This window comes from Oncorhynchus kisutch, linkage group LG8 (assembly GCF_002021735.2).
Source record: "Oncorhynchus kisutch isolate 150728-3 linkage group LG8, Okis_V2, whole genome shotgun sequence".
NCBI lineage: Eukaryota > Metazoa > Chordata > Actinopteri > Salmoniformes > Salmonidae > Oncorhynchus > Oncorhynchus kisutch.
In genome coordinates this window covers 19,570,087-19,586,153 of record NC_034181.2, presented here as the reverse complement: position 1 = coordinate 19,586,153, position 16,067 = coordinate 19,570,087, and the positions used below count along the sequence as shown (strand labels likewise).

Here is a 16,067-nt window from a genome sequence, read left to right as displayed (position 1 = left end):
AGCCTATACACAACTACAAAGACTAGAATACTTACACACAATATCATACAGTATTTATAGTCTTGCATATCCAGATGTTGACTCTGCACCTAGATGCTGGCATGGCACACCAGCCTACTATATTCAACAAATCATAAAGTTGAGCATACTATCCTTGAAAGTCAAATGGCTTAACCCTTGGAGACATTCCCAGAAGATACCAGTCTATTCTTTCCAGGTGAACCCTAATGACCTCTGTGAGTAGAGAAGGCTATTCACCAGCTCTATAGTACTTCATGAGGTAGAAGAGCTTACTTGGACAGAGGGCATTACAGGTGATCTTCTGCACAGACATGCCCTGGCAGAAAGCCCCTCCATTAAGCGGGGCAGGGTTGGTACAGGTACGGGAGCGTTTCTGGACACCCCGACCACAGGGAACGTTACAGGGAGACCACTCTGTCCACAGCGACCATCCACCATTCACTACAGAGAGATAGATGTGAGTGAGTTAGGGAGATATGGGGGTGTGTTAGGGAGATATGGGGGTGCATTAGGGAGATATGGGGGTGCGTTAGGGAGATATGGGGGTGCATTAGGGAGATATGGGGGTGCGTTAGGGAGATAGGGGGGTGCGTTAGGGAGATAGGGGGGGTGCGTTAGGGAGATAGGGGGGTGCGTTAGGGAGATAGGGGGGTGCGTTAGGGAGATAGGGGGGTGCGTTAGGGAGAGAATGATAAAGAGAGGGAAACTTTATTTAAAAGGGCAATCAGCAGTTGCAACATCGATTTTCGGACTCACAGTATCAGTCAAAAGTTGACTGTCTTTATTTTTTCTATTTTCTACATTGTAGAATAACAGTGAAGACGCCAAAACTATGAAATAACACATATGGAATCATGTAGTAACCAAAAAAGTGTTAAACAAATCAAAATATATTTTATATTTAAGATTATTCGAAGTAGCCACCCTTTGCCTTGATTGCACACACTTGGTATCTTACTGAAGAGCTCTGAGACTTTCAACATGGCACCGTCATAGGATCTCCACAGCGACCAACTTGTATATTTCTCATAAGCTTAGTTCTTGTTTTACTCCAATGCTTGTAAACAAAGTAAATGTAACCAAACACTCCATAGCCTCAAAACACCCTGGTTATAATGATAATTTTTATATCAGTCTTTGCATCCATAGTTCTTTCTATGAATTTGAGAATGATTACATTTCTCCAGCCCATCCTTCTTTTCACTGAAACAGTGGTGTGGGAGTACACTTTGTTATTGTTTCAACTGCTGATTTGCCTTTTACGTTAATCAAATCTCCTACAGAGTTAACTATACAGACAACAGTTTAGAGGAATTAATGATTAGCAATGCTCCATGATGTTACATCAATAGATTCTTGAGCATATTGTGTACAGTACATCAAAGGTGGAAAATGTGCACTACTCTTAAGTTAATTGCCAGTTCAATTATCAAAGCACTTTGTATCAAGGAGAAGAATTGGTAAGACTAATCCATTCAAACAGGCCACGGCACATTCACATAGTTGGGCAGTTTAAATCTGAATGAATGAGAGGTTATTTTACTGAGTCGTCAATCCCTTTGGTCTGATTTGTTTGCTCTGTCATTTGTATGTGTGGGGACATGGAGGAACATATTTACCAACATTTTCTGAGCTCCCGAATTGCTTCAAGGCCTCTAGCAAATGCGTAATTAATAAGCAACACTCCTTTAAATGAGATTAAGACACAGTATCTTATTCCCTTTCATAAAATACACATTGATTTCAAAAGGGGAGGCAGTCAATTGACTCTTTGAATAATACATTTTCTAAATAAAGGGAAAAAGCTTTCCTAACAAAAACACTAAGATGGGTCTCTTAATCACTTGTGTGGGGGGCATGAAACACTAAAATTGATCTGAGGCACCCTGTTAGCACTACAGACTGGTTTCCCAGACAAAGATTAAGCCCAGTCCAGTCCTGACTAAAAAGCATGTTCGATGTATTTTCTTAAAATAGGACTAGGCTTAACAGGTTATTTCCTGTGTCCAGGAAATAAACCAGACAACAGACAAACACAGTCAGTTAGTGGCTGGGGCTGGGACCGGAGCCTTACCGAAAACAACCACAGTGGCTGTGGAACTGCGTCTTTTGGCCACGATGTTGCTGGCCAGGCACGTGTAGTTTCCTGAGTCGGACAGTCGTGCCTGGTTGATGATGAGATTGTGGTCAGCTCGGGTGTCAATGTTGTCATCCGTCAGGGAGCTCACCAGCTCCTCGTTCTTCAGCCACTCCACCTGCCGACAAGAGAGAAGAGAGAGAGACAGAAAAGAGGTAGACAGAGTTAGAGAGAGAGACATAGAAAATAGGTAAACATTTAGAGAGAGAGTCAGCGAGAGTTAGAGAGATCACCCAACCACATGACCGCAGCCATTAGGCGTTCAGAGGGCCATAACCAATTACCAGCAACACAGACAGAGAGGAAAACAAATTATGAATTACAAACTTAGTGATGCTTTACTGCTCCAATGCTCCTACCCTGGTATATGGAACTGAATCGCTGCATCGCTGCTTTTGCAAATTATATTCACACTGCGGTGAGATAGGGCTGGTTGATGGATTTACAGGGTGCTTCATACAGCAAACACATGCTGTGTTTTCAAACTGCAAAAACATGCACACACACTGTACAAAATATTAGAAATGCCTTCCTAATATTGAGTTGCACCCCCTTTAACCCTCAATTTGTCAGGAAATGGATTACATGGTGTATAAAGCATTCCACAGGGATGCTGGTCCATGCTTCTCACAGTTGTGTCAAGTTGGCTAGATGTCCATTAGGTGGCGGACCATTCTTGATACACACAAGTAAATGTGAAGCGTAAAAATAAAAAAACAGCAACCTTGTAGTTCTTGACACACTGAAATCGCCTGGCACCTACTACCACTATACCCCATTCAAAGCCAAGTGGATATATTTTGTCTTGCCCATTCATCCTCTGAATGGCACACATACAAAATCCAGGTCTCAAATATCTGAAGGCTTAAAAATCTGTCATCAACCGGTCTCCGCTCCTTCATTTACTATTGCAGCTCTGTGGATGTAACATTTATTGACAAATTTGATACCTTATGGAAACAAAGCTCGTATTATAAGGAGGATGGGCTCCACCGACATTTTTGAGATCCTGGATCTTTTCACAGTATTATAAGGCTGAGTTGAGACAATGACTTATCAATGACCCAAGTCCAGCTCATTTAATCCCTACTATTGTGTCACTGAGTTGTCATAATCAGTCAGCAAATGTACATTATCCTAGGGTCGTTGGAAAACAATGTAAGTAAACTAATTTATGTCCCTTTTACTGCCCCGAAGGCCTCTGCTGATCCCACAGCTATTGTATGCAGTAATCATGACCCTATTATAAGAATATTTTGAAGATAAATACACAACGCAGGAGGACTAGAGTTCTAGAATTAACGATCAACAGGGATCAATGTAAATAGTTGGTCTTCAGGTCAACAGCTGTTTAGAATCTGTGGGATGTCAGTTCTGGACTCATAGCTACGTGTGCCATGTCTTCATTGGTCTGTACGTTGAGTCTGGAGCAGGATGCTTGTTATTTGGCCATTGGCCCAGTTGTACTGGAATAATTTCTGATTGGTCAACCCCCAGCTAGGGTGGGGGGCTATAAATGGCATCCTGTTCCTTTGTTCTGTGGAGAAAAGCTGAGGACAGGGGAGACTGAACATCTAACTCCCAGCATAAAGTCTATGGATCAAATAAACTATTTTTCTCCCCCTGATTTGCTTTGGAGTTTGTGTTATTGAAGAATAACATTAACTGCTAACACTATGAACCAGAGTAATAATGTAAGTAGAGCTGGTGTGCCCTAGTATGAAGTCCACTATGTGCAGCTCACCCTGCACTAATAAAAAAATAACCCGAGCATGTCTTCCTCAGCTAAGCAAGAAAAACAATTAAGCATCCCAGAAAAGTGTTTAAAATTTAAAATAGCCTACGTTAACATCTGTAGCTTAGAACCAAGGTTCATAAAATCAATAATTTGCTAGTAACAGATGACATATTCTGAAAATATCTGAAACTCACTTAGATAATACCTTTGATGATACATTGGTAGCAATGTACAGAAATGTACAGAAATGTCAAAGGTGGAGGTGTGGCTATATTCAGAACCACATTCATATCAAGCTTAGAGAGGATCTCATTTTAAATACTGTTTAAGTAATATGGCTACAGGTCATCTGCCTCGCCTAAAGCCCATTCTGGTGGGAAGGTGCTATAGACCACCGACAGCGAACAGTAAGTATCTGGATAACATCTGTGAAATGCTTGATAATGTATGTGATATCAATAGTGAGGTATACTTTCTGGGTGATTTAAATATTGACTGGCTTTCATCAGGCTGCCTTGTCACATGGATGACGCTGGAGAGACGAAGCCGGTACGAAGAGTAAAACATTTAATAAATAACAAACATGGAACGAGACAGGAACTGCGTCAGCAAACAAGTAACACAAACAAAAGACAATCAATACAGCAGTGGGGAACAGAACAAGGGAACTGACAAATATAGGGGAGGAAATAAACAGATGAGTGAGTCCAGGTCAGTCCAATTTCGCTGATGCGCATGACGAGGGAAGGCAGGTGTGATTAATGTATGGAAGGAGTGAGTGATGCAGGGCAGTCTGGTGCCCTCAAGCAGCAGGGGGGGGAAGAGAGGGAGCAGATGTGACACTGCCCACTCAAGAGAAGGCTTCATAACTGTAACTAGTGCCTCCAACCTGGTTCAGGTTATAAATCAACCTACCAGTGTAGTTACAATCAGTACAGGAATGAAATCATCAACATGTATTGGTCCTTTCTTTACTAATGCTGCAGAAATTAGTTTGAAAGCAGTATCCAAATCCATCGGATGTAGTGATCACAATATGTTTAGGAAAACCAAAGTTCCAAAGGCTGGGCCTAATATTGTTTATAAGACGACATACAATATGTTTTGTAGTGATTCCCATGTGGTTGATGTGAAGAATATTTGTTGGTCTGTGGTGTGTAATAAGCAGTCAATAAGTAACATTTTAAGATCTTTGAAAGTTTAGGTGAACGGATGATCTCCGCATGTGTGGTTCCCACTGTGAAGCATGGAGGAGGAGGTGTGATGGTGTGGGGGTGCTTTGCTGGTGACACTGTCAGCGATTTATTGAGAATTTAAGGCACACTTAACCAGCATGGCTATCACAGCATTCTGCAGCGATATGCCATCCCATCTGGTTTGCGCTTAGTGGCACTATAATTTATTTTTCAACAGGACAATGACCCTACACACCTCCAAGCTGTGTAAGGGCTATTTGACCAAGAAGGAGAGTGATGGAGTGCTGCATCAGAAGACCTGACATCCACAATCACCCAACATCAACCCAATAGAGATGGTTTTGGATTAGTTGGACCGCAGAGTGAAGGAAAAGCAGCCAACATGTGCTCAGCATATAAGGGAACTCCTTCAAGACCGTTGGAAAAACATTTCAGGTGAAGCTGGTTGAGAGAATGCAAAGAGTGTGCAAAGCGGTCATCAAGGTAAAGGGTGGCCACTTTGCAAAAACAAAATATAAAATATATATTTTTAAATGTAACACTTTTTTGGTTACTACATGATTCCATATGTGTTATTTCATAGTTGAGATGTGTTCACTTTTATTCGATAATGTAGAAAATAGTAAAAATAAAGAAAATCTCTTGAATGACTAGGTGTGTCCAAACTTTTGACTGGTACTGTATATCTAACCAAATTATGAAAGACAAGCATTGTAATTTTTTATTCTGTAAAGTAATTGTGGAAGAGGTGAAAAAAATGTTGTCTATCAACAATGACTATTATGACTATGTTTCAGGTAAGACCCAAATGCAGACTGTGTTGAAGTAACAATGTTTATTACGGCAAGAGGGGCAGGTAAACGAGTCAGGCAGACAATCCAGAGTGGTGGGGACAAGGTATAGGATGGCAGGCAGGCTCAGGGGCAGGCAGAGTGGTCAGGCAGGCGGGCTCAGAGTCAAGACAGGAAAGGGTCAAAGCCAGGAGGGCGAAAATCAGAGAGACTGGGGAAAAGCAGGAGCTGAGACAAAAACGCTGGTTGACTACAAACAAGATGAACTGGACAGGTGAAACAGATCAGGGTGTGACAGCCCCCCCCCCCTCTAGGGACGCCACCTGGTGTCCAACCTAGGCGCATACCTGGTTGAGCGGGGTGCCGGCGTTGGAATTCAAAGATGAGGCCTGGGTCCAGGATGTCCCTAGCGGAGACCCAGCACCTCTCCTCCAGGCCATAACCCTCCCAGTCAACCAGGTACTGGAAACCCCTGCTCAGAGGTCGAACCTTCAGGAGACGTCTCACCCTGTATGCCGGTTGGCCATCGATGAGACGGGGGAGAGGGGTGGGCCTGGAAACAGGAGACAAGGACTGTGAAACATGGATTTACATCTAGACACATGAAAATGTGATGAAGACCTGATGGCGCTGAAGAACATGGCTGACGTTTTACATGCTCCCAACCAATTGTGCAATTCTGTTAGTTTAACTTATTTGGTACATCATTTTGCTGCTACTGTCTCTTATGACCGAAAATAACTTCTGGACATCAGAACAGCAATTCCTCAACGCGGACTGGAATAAACTTTTTCCTTTATTAACGAGTCCGACGAGAACGATTTACTGCTTTCACTGGAACAGGCCCAGATCCCCATCATTTTCTTGAAGAAAAGACACAGGAAAAGGGGCCGTAGATTGGGCTGCCTTCTGAGCATCTGTAGGCGAGCAAGTAAACTCCCCCTGCCATCCGTTCTTCTTGCTAACGTGCAAACATTGGAAAATAAAATTGATGACCTACGATTAAGATTATCCTACCAACGGGACATTAAAAACTGTAATATCTTATGTTTCACTGAGATGATACGTATAATATAGACCTGGCGGGAGTTTCCATGCACCGGCAGAACAGAGAAGTTATGTCTGGTAAGACGAGGGGTGGGGGTGTGTGTCTATTTGTCAATAATAGCTGGTGCGCGACGTCTAATATTAAAGAAGTCTCGAGGTATTGCTCGCCTGAGGTAGAGTATCTTATGATAAACTGTAGATCACACTATTTACCAAGAGTGTTCTCATCTATATTATTCGTAGCCGTCTATTTACCACCACAGAACGAAGCTGGCACTAAGACCGCTCTCAACCAACGGGATAAGGCCATAAGCAAACAAGAAAATGCTCACCCAGAAGCGGCACTCCTAGTGGCCGGGGACTTTAATGCCGGCAAACTTAAATCAGTTTTACCAAATTTTTACCAGCATGTCACATGTGCAACCAGAGGAACAAAATCCTTGACCACCTTTACTCCACACACAGAGCTGCATACAAAGCTCTCCCGCATCCTCCATTTGGCAAATTTGACCATAATTATATCCTCATGATTCCTGCTTACAGGAAAAAACTAAAGCGGGAAGTACCAGTGGCTCGCTCAATACGGAAGTGGTCAGATGACACGGACGCTACACTACAGGACTGTTTTGCAAGCACATACTGGAATTTGTTTCGGGATTCATCAAATGGCATTGAAGAGTACAACTACTCAGTCACCGGCTTCTTCAATATGTGCATCGACGACATCATCCCCACAGTGACCGTACGTACATATCCCAACCAGAAGCCATGGATCACAGACAACATCCGCATTGAGCTAAAGGCTAGAGCTGCAGCTTTCAAGGAGCAGGATACTAATCCGGACGCTTATAAGAAATCCCGCTACAAGCCCTTTTTATGATTATTTTTTACTTAAGTCTATTTGGTAAATATTTTCTTAACTCTTCTTGAACTGCACTGTTGGTTAAGGGCTTGTAAGTAAGCATTTCACAGAATGGTCTACACTTGTTGTATTTGACGCATGTGACAAATGAAGTTTGATTTGATTTCTAGTAGGAAGTATACAGAGGGTACGGGGCAACAGAGGGCGAACAGCAGAGGGGATAATGATCTTGGAGCAGGGGAGAAAGGTCTCGGCTTCCGGGAGTGTGTCCATGAGGCTATAGCGGCGTGCCAGCGTTTCCGGCTTAACATCCTTGGGTACCGGTCGGGGTTGCGGAAGCGAAGTGGCCCAGGCCTTACTTACTTACGGAACCCCTCCCAGAGGTCCTGGTACTCCGCGGGAATGGCGGAGAGGTCCAGGGCAATTTCCAAGTCCCCAAGAAGATGTCCCGGGGCAGGCAGAGCTGATTTCAGGCAATGAGTGTGGCAGAACGGGCTCCAGCCCATGATGGCACCAGTAGACCAGTCAATCAAGGGATTGTGTCGCTGGAGCCAAGAGAATCCCAATACCACAGGAACCTGCGGAGACTCAAATAGCAGGATTTGGATCGTCTGGCTGTGGTTCCCCGACACTCGTAGGTTGATGGGGGTGGTATGGTGGGTGACCCATTCTATAGAACGCCCGTCCAGCGCATTCATGGGAATGGAGAGGGGTTGAGTTGGGGAAGCCCAGCTCGGACACCAGGGTAACATCCATCAGACTCATATCGGCTCCCAAGTCGATGAGTATCTGGAGAGACTTGGACTGGTCGCCCCACAGCAGGGTGGCATGGAGAGGGGGGCGAGTAGGGGGAGAAGCTAAATTGTCCTTAAGACCCACCTGGGTACTCATTCCTACCAATGAGCTAGGTCTCTTTAAGGGACAGGTTGACACATAATGACCGGCAGTACCGCATACAGACAATGCTGGGTTTTAAGTCTGCGTACCTGTTCGGCTGGAGACAGCTTAGCCCTGCCTGCATCGGCTCGGGAAGAGGTACATCTGCAATCTTTAGAGGCTCTTGGAGGAACTCAGGTAAGCTCAGATCCTCTCGGGGACGTAGACGCCGGGGACTTCCAGAGTCCATCAGATACACGGTGGGATCCTTGAGTGAGCGATTGGGACTTCTATTAGACCTCTTCTCCCGCCTATGTTCCCGTAGCCATCCATCGATCCGGATGGTCAAACCAAATGAGCGAGCTCCACCGGTAGTTCCCGGGCTGCAAGCTCATCCTTTACTTCCTCCGATACTCCATCCAGGATTGTGTCAAACAGCTCTTCGGGCTCCAGGCACCCTCCGCTGCTAGCGTGCGGAAATCCACTGCATAGTCTGCCACACTTAAGAAGTCCTGCCAAAGCTGGAATAACCTCTGGCCAGCCTCTCCCAGACACCGGAGCATTGAAAACATCTCTCCTCTGCCACAAATACCTCCAGACTGAGGCAGACGGCGGATTGTTGCTCCCTCACCGCTGTGGCCTCCCAGGCGAGTTCCCTCCCAGACATCAGCGTAATGATGTACGCTATCCTCGAGCAGTATGATGGGAACGACGAAGGCTGCAGCTCAAAAACGAGGGAGCACTGGGAGAGAAAGGCCCGGCAGGTATTGGAATCTCAAATCAAAACGATTTATATAGCCCTTCTTACATCAGCTGATATCTCAAAGTGCTGTACAGAAGCCCAGCCTATAACCCCAAACAGCAAGCAATGCAGGTGTAGAAGCACCTGCATTGTAGCATCTTGTAGCATCTCCATTGTGGCACTCTGGGGGAGGTAAGCGGGATTCCCGGAAAACCGGGGTGATGGCGCTGCTACCAGCCGGGTTACTGAGGGGCTGGAAGGATACAGTCGTGGTAGGCTGCATAGTAGGCAACCTACGGAATTGCTCCCGCAATGTGTCCAAAGCTAGGTTGTGACGTTAGGTCACGGCCTGGAACCCTTCCATCAGACCGCGAAGCAACTCCTCGTGCCTAACCAATGGTGGCTCCTTGGGAGGAGATGGCGTTGCGGAGCTGGTGCAAGTCTGCTGGGTCAGCCATGGCCCGTTCGTAGGCTCCAGCTCAGAGTTGGGACAGGCAAGGGTCAAAACCAGGAGGGCGAGAAAAAGTGAGACTGGGGAAAAGCAGGAGCCGAGACAAAACATTGGTTGAATTGACAAACAAGACGAACTGGCAACAGACAAACAGAGAACACGAGTATAAATACACAGGGGATAATGGGGAAGATGGGCAAAACCTGGAGGGGGGTGGAGATAATCACAAGGACAAGTGAAACAGATCAGGGATTGACAAAGCTAAACCACCGGTGTCTGAAAACTTAAGATGGAAAATTACTGAGGATAACAGCGGACGATATTGCCACATCTTCAATTTAAGCACAAGTTATTCCCCTACCTAAGAATAGTAAAGCCCCCTTAACTGCCTCAAATATCCGACCAATCAGCCTGTTAACAACCCTTAGTAAACTTTTGGGAAAAATTGTGTTTGACCAGATACTATGCTATTTTACAGTAAACAAATTGACAACAGGTGAGGTGCAGGGAGGTGCACAGTACCACATAGCGCAATGACTACATGAAACTCTATTCCACATCAAGTAACTCATGCCAGCAGTAAAATCTTATTGAAAAAAACAGATAAAAATAGACTTTATGGAACAGTGGGGACTGTAAAGCAACACAAACAGTGTCATGACGTGGTCCTCTTTGGGTACAGCGAGCACCACCCCCCTCTCTCTCTCTCATCACCTCTCTCTCTTCCCCCTACACCCACTCTCTTTTAGGCAGGCCATAAAATCCTAGAGTAGTTCTCTCCTCATGGCCAGAGTAGAGAGGGAGTGAGGCTCAAGGGAGAACAAAGGAACCTCTTCCTCATCACAGAACTTGAGAACATGTCCATGTTTTGGAGAAGGTGTACACGGTCGGGGAAGAATCCAGCTACGAACTGGTCTGTTTTCTAAAAAAATTGAAACTCATGAGACAATACAGCCACATTACCATAACTCTTTTTATACAAGAGTCTGAGTTGTGAGGCTTGTATCTAATTGTTGTATAAAATGAATGAGTAAAGATGAAACTATTTGTGAAATGATGTAATGTGATTTTAAACTGTTTAATGAAGGAAAACTTTCAAGGGAATTGGATTTAACTAAATCATTGACCCGCCCCATCAGCACAGACATTGATCTGGCGTCATGGGACAGCCCCTTTCTACTGTTAAGAATATAACCCCCACAGGAAGGAATTCCCTTTAGACCAGCTTACCTCGATTACCACGAGAGGGCTAAGGTTTGCATAGACTGCTGAATCTTCTAACCATACCACGTAGTTAACCTTTTTGGGATAGGGGGCAGCATTTTCACTTTTGGAAGAATAGCGTGTCCAGAGTGAACTGCCTTCTACTCTGTCACAGATGGTAATATATGCACATTATTATTAGTATTGGATAGGAAACACTGAAGTTTCTAAAACTGTTTGAATGATGTCTGTGAGTACAACAGAACTCATATGGCAGGAGAAAACCTGAGACAAATCCAACCAGGAAGTGGGACATCTGAGGTTCGTAGTTTTTCAAAGCTTGGCCTAACGAATACACATTGGGATATGGATAAAGTTGCACTTCCTACGGCTTCCACTAGATGTCAACCGTCTTTAGAAACTTGAATGAGAATTCTACTATAAAGGAGGGGCTCATGAGACTTGTTTGAGTCAGTGGGCTGGCATAGTCTCATGACGCGTGCTCCCGACAGAGTTACCTCTCGTTCCAGTGCTTTTCTTCAGACATAGAAATTCTCCGGTTGGAACATTATTGATGTTTTATGTTAAAAACATCCTAAAGATTGATTCCATACATCTTTTGACATGTTTCTAAAGGACTGTAATGGAACTTTTCAAGTTTTTGTCTCGACAAAGTGCCAGCGCCTCATGAATATGGATTACTGGGCTGAACACGCTAACAACAAGTGGCTATTTGGACATAAATAATGGACTTTATGGAACTTTATTGAACAAATCAGTCATTTATTGTCGAACTTGGATTCCTGGGAGTGTCTTCTGATGAAAATCATCAAAGGTAAGTGAATATTTATGGTGTAATTTCTAACTTCTGTTGACTCCAAAATGGCGGATATTTCTCTGGCTGGATTGGGCTCTGAGTACCGTTCTCAGATTATGCTTTTTCCGTAAAGTGACAGAGGTTGCATTAAGGATAAGTCCATCTTTAATTCTGTGAATAACAGCTGTATCTTTTATCAATGTTTATTATGAGTATTTCTGCAAAATCACCGGATGTTTTGGAATCAAAACATTACTGCACGTAACGCGCCAATGTAAACTGAGATTTTTGGATATAAATATGGACTTTATCGAACAAAACATACATGCATTGTGTAACATGATGTCCTATGAGTGTCATCTGATGAAGATCAAAGATTACTGATTCATTTTATATATTTCTGCTTTTTGTGACTCCTATCTTTGCCTGGAAAAATGGCTGTGTGTTGTGACCTTGGCTATGACCTAACATAATCATATGTTGTGCTTTCGCTGTAAAGCATTTTTGAAATCGGACATGGGTAGATTAACAAGATGTTTATCTTTCATTTGCTGTATTGGACTTGTTAATGTGTGAAAGTTACATATTTCTAAAAAAATAATTAGAATTTCACGCGCTTCCTTTTCAGCGGAATGTTGTCGAGGGGTTCCGCTAGCGGAATGCCTACCCTAGAAAGGTTAAATTGTGAGACTATCGATCCGACAGAATAAGAGCAAATTTTTGATACTAATTACTAGTCTGCAGCAAGGAATTCTATACCATTGAATGTGAAGGCCGACAACCGCAGAAACATCTATTCTATAACAACATTTCTGAATGTTACTCTGAAGTAGCCATTCTAACCAAAGACTCCAGAGATTCAGAGAGAGGGGCGGATGAACTTCCAACAGAGATCACGACGACACACTGAGTGTAAATATATATATTGATTGCAATTATTCCCGAATGAGTGAGCGTTCATGTGCAAAGGATTAGCATTTCAATGGTTATAATTGTCAACTTTGTAGCATCTTTCGCGCCCTTCTCAGTCTCTTTGTCTACCAAGCCCCGATGCCGGTTTAGCCCACCAGGGCACATCCCCTATCATTTCCTTGTAACCAAATCTACTTTGTTTGTTTGCGTGTGCATTTCTGTGACTATTTAGTTAGTTAATAAATAAATGATTGAGACAATTGATGTATGGATGACTCATAGTGAAGACTGGGTTCGTGAAGAGAACCAACAATTTTCGATGTTTGGACTGAGACTAACGTGAGGTAAAGAATAACTCATTAATTAATCAGATATTAAAAACTCATAACTCATTAATTGATCAGATATTAAAATATCTGAAAGTTATATTAGGAAAATTGTAACTTTGTAATCTGAATAGTTTGCTTGGTGCCCCGACTTCCTAGTTAATTACATTTACCTGATTAGTTAATCACGTAATAATAATTACAGAGAATTGATTTGATAAACTAACAGTCTTCAGTTTAATGATGCCAAAGACACGACAATAGACACATGCATACAAACACACAATAACATACGCACCATACGCACCATACACACATGGATTTTGTGTTATAGATATGTGGTAGTATAGTAGAGGCCTGAAGGCACACACTTAATATGTTGTGAAATCTGTTATGAATGTATTGCAATGTTTTTAAAATGTATAACTGCCTTAATTTTTTTGCCCCAGGAAGAATAGCTGCTGCCTTGGCTAATAGGGATCCATAATAAATACAAATACAAATCTACACTTATTGAAGTGGATTTAACAAGTGATATCAACAAGGGATCATAGCTTCACCTGGATTCACATGGTCAGTCTATATCATGGAAAGAGCTGGTGTCCCAAATATCTAGCACACAGTGTATTGCACTGCACGCACATATTTATACACACACAATCATATTTCATAGATAGGCCTATTGTATTCTCCTCCGCAGATCTACTCTGATGTACAACCTATCTGATGTCAATGAGTACCATACTTTATGACCTAGAAACAGGAGAACTAGGAATAGCTGAAGCCTTGTTTCCCTTCACTTTAAACAAGACTTGGAATTCCCCTTCAATGGATTCCAGATTCCAAGGCGCAATTAAAAGATACCCTTTAGCAAGATGGCATCAGAGGCAAGCAGTTAATGTACTAAAGTAGGAAGATAAGGGGAGGAAAAGACTGGGGATTGACTCTAATGTTTCATGATTAAAACAATCTGTCACTGGAAGAGAGCCGGCGGTAGCGGTGGCAGAGGAGTGTTTCCCTCTTTATGTATTTATTTCAATTTCATCAGGGGAAATTTGCGAGTTGAAAGAGGCAATTAATGCGTGGCACAATCCGCCCGGCCCTCACTGAGCTGTAGGACCTGCTCTACATTACCGGGCTGTCGCCTGCCACTGCTAACATCCTTAGGGTAATGATGAAAAGATCCACCCGGCAGAAACGGAAGGAGAAGAAAAAAGAAAGTGTGGCGGGGACAAATACAAATTAGCCCTGTAAGTGTGTGGCGGAGGATGTGAGAGATGAATTACCTAATTGGCACATTTGTTTCAATTAGGAGGTGGCCATCAGTGTCACAGGCTTGATGGAGAACCGGGTTCCAGGCCGAGGCCATGTGTATCTGTGGGGACGTGGGAGGACCTCTGATCTCCTGGAGCGGAGCGGACACTGAAACCTCAGTGACAGTAACATCTTGTAAAGTCTTATGTCTGTAAAGTCTTTGTAATGACTTTGGACCCCAGGAAGATCAGCTGTCATCATGCCGAATAAAGATACAAATCTGAGACCTATACATAGCTGCCGATTGTTGTTATATTAAATTTGGAGCCATGAGAGTGTGCAGCTTTTCTTTTCTAGGTGACACTCACATTCTAGGTGATTCTAGGTGAGGCTCTAGTGTATGGCTGTGTCTTTGTCCCTTCCCTACTATCCTGGGAACCTACTATAGCTCAACAGGTAAAAGCATAGAAATGCTGATGCATCATGTCATGGCTGATTCTCTGGAGGGAATCACAGGCTGTGTCCAAACTGCACCCTTTTGCCTATATAGCTCACTGCTTTTGACTAGACCCTTATGGGCCCTAGTCAAAAGTAGTGCACTACATAGGCAATAGGGTGCCATCTGAGACACAGAGTTAGTAGTGCTCCCTTTCAGCCAACTGTGCTGAGGAGCCATGGAAGGTCTATAGATACACGTGGTGGAGCTTGTGACGGTGTGGGTGGGGTAAACTTTATTCATTCCTGTGTATCTCATCAAGACAATTAGAAGAATTAAACAACTATGACAGACGAGCCCCAGGGACTGAGAGATGCCATGTAGCCCCACTGAACACCGAGTCAGTAGCGAACGCCAAGTGTGTTAGTAATCCACCCCGAGGTTTACGAACAGAGATGTACACACACACGCACAAAGACGCACCCGCACAAAAACGCACACACGCACACACAGATTGAGCCGAATCAAAGTCTTTGAACTTTGCATGCCTCTATGTGTTCATATCTGTGTGAACCAGACATACATGCAGACAGGGGAGGGGAGGGCTGTGTCGGAGCTATCTCCACCGCTAATGTGTTTGCCACTCAGGAGGGTTAATCAAAAAAGATAGGGAAGACAAAGCACAGTTGTGTAGCCAGCCCGCCTTCCTGTTGCTTCCCAAATGCCGCCTCTCCTCCCCTGAGCAACGTGGCAGCACCACAATACTATTCCACCCAGATCTGTCTTATCTTAGGAAAGAAAATTGAGCTCTTTACTGCACTGCCCGACCACACTGGGGAATGTAATTGCTTGGCTTAATAATGAAACTCATCATTTTCTCTTGGAGAGTTTGCTCTGACCTGTGCGGAATTAACAGAGGGGGCAGAGCTAGGGAATTGGAAAGAAGCATGATGGCACATAATAAAATAAAATAGTATTTGTCACATGCTTCATAAACAACAGGTCTAGAATAACAGTGAGATGCTTACTTACGGGCCCTTCCCAAAAATGCTGAGAGATTTTTGTTGTTGTTGACAGAATAGAAAAATATTAACACAAGGAATAAATACACAATGAGTAACAATAACTTGGTAATTGAGGTAGATATGGCCACTGTATCACACACACACATAAATAAGTATGTGGACACCCTTTCATGTTAGTGAATTCGGCTATTTCAGCCACACCCGTTGCTGACAGGTGTATAAAAATCGAGCAC

At 43.6% G+C, this 16,067-nt stretch overlaps 1 protein-coding gene across 3 annotated transcripts in view; it reads right to left on the bottom strand.

Moving 5' to 3' along the window:
• The window catches only part of LOC109896107 (netrin receptor UNC5D-like), a 228,927-nt gene that overhangs the window by 42,586 nt on the left and 170,274 nt on the right, over positions 1-16,067 (bottom strand). For all 3 annotated transcript variants that reach the window (XM_020490361.2, XM_020490363.2, XM_020490362.2), the window contains exons 5-6: positions 2,096-2,276; positions 295-462 (exon numbers count right to left, since the gene is read on the bottom strand). In XM_020490361.2, the coding sequence (XP_020345950.1) occupies positions 295-462; positions 2,096-2,276 (349 nt within the window). The remainder of the gene's footprint in view (positions 1-294; positions 463-2,095; positions 2,277-16,067) is intronic.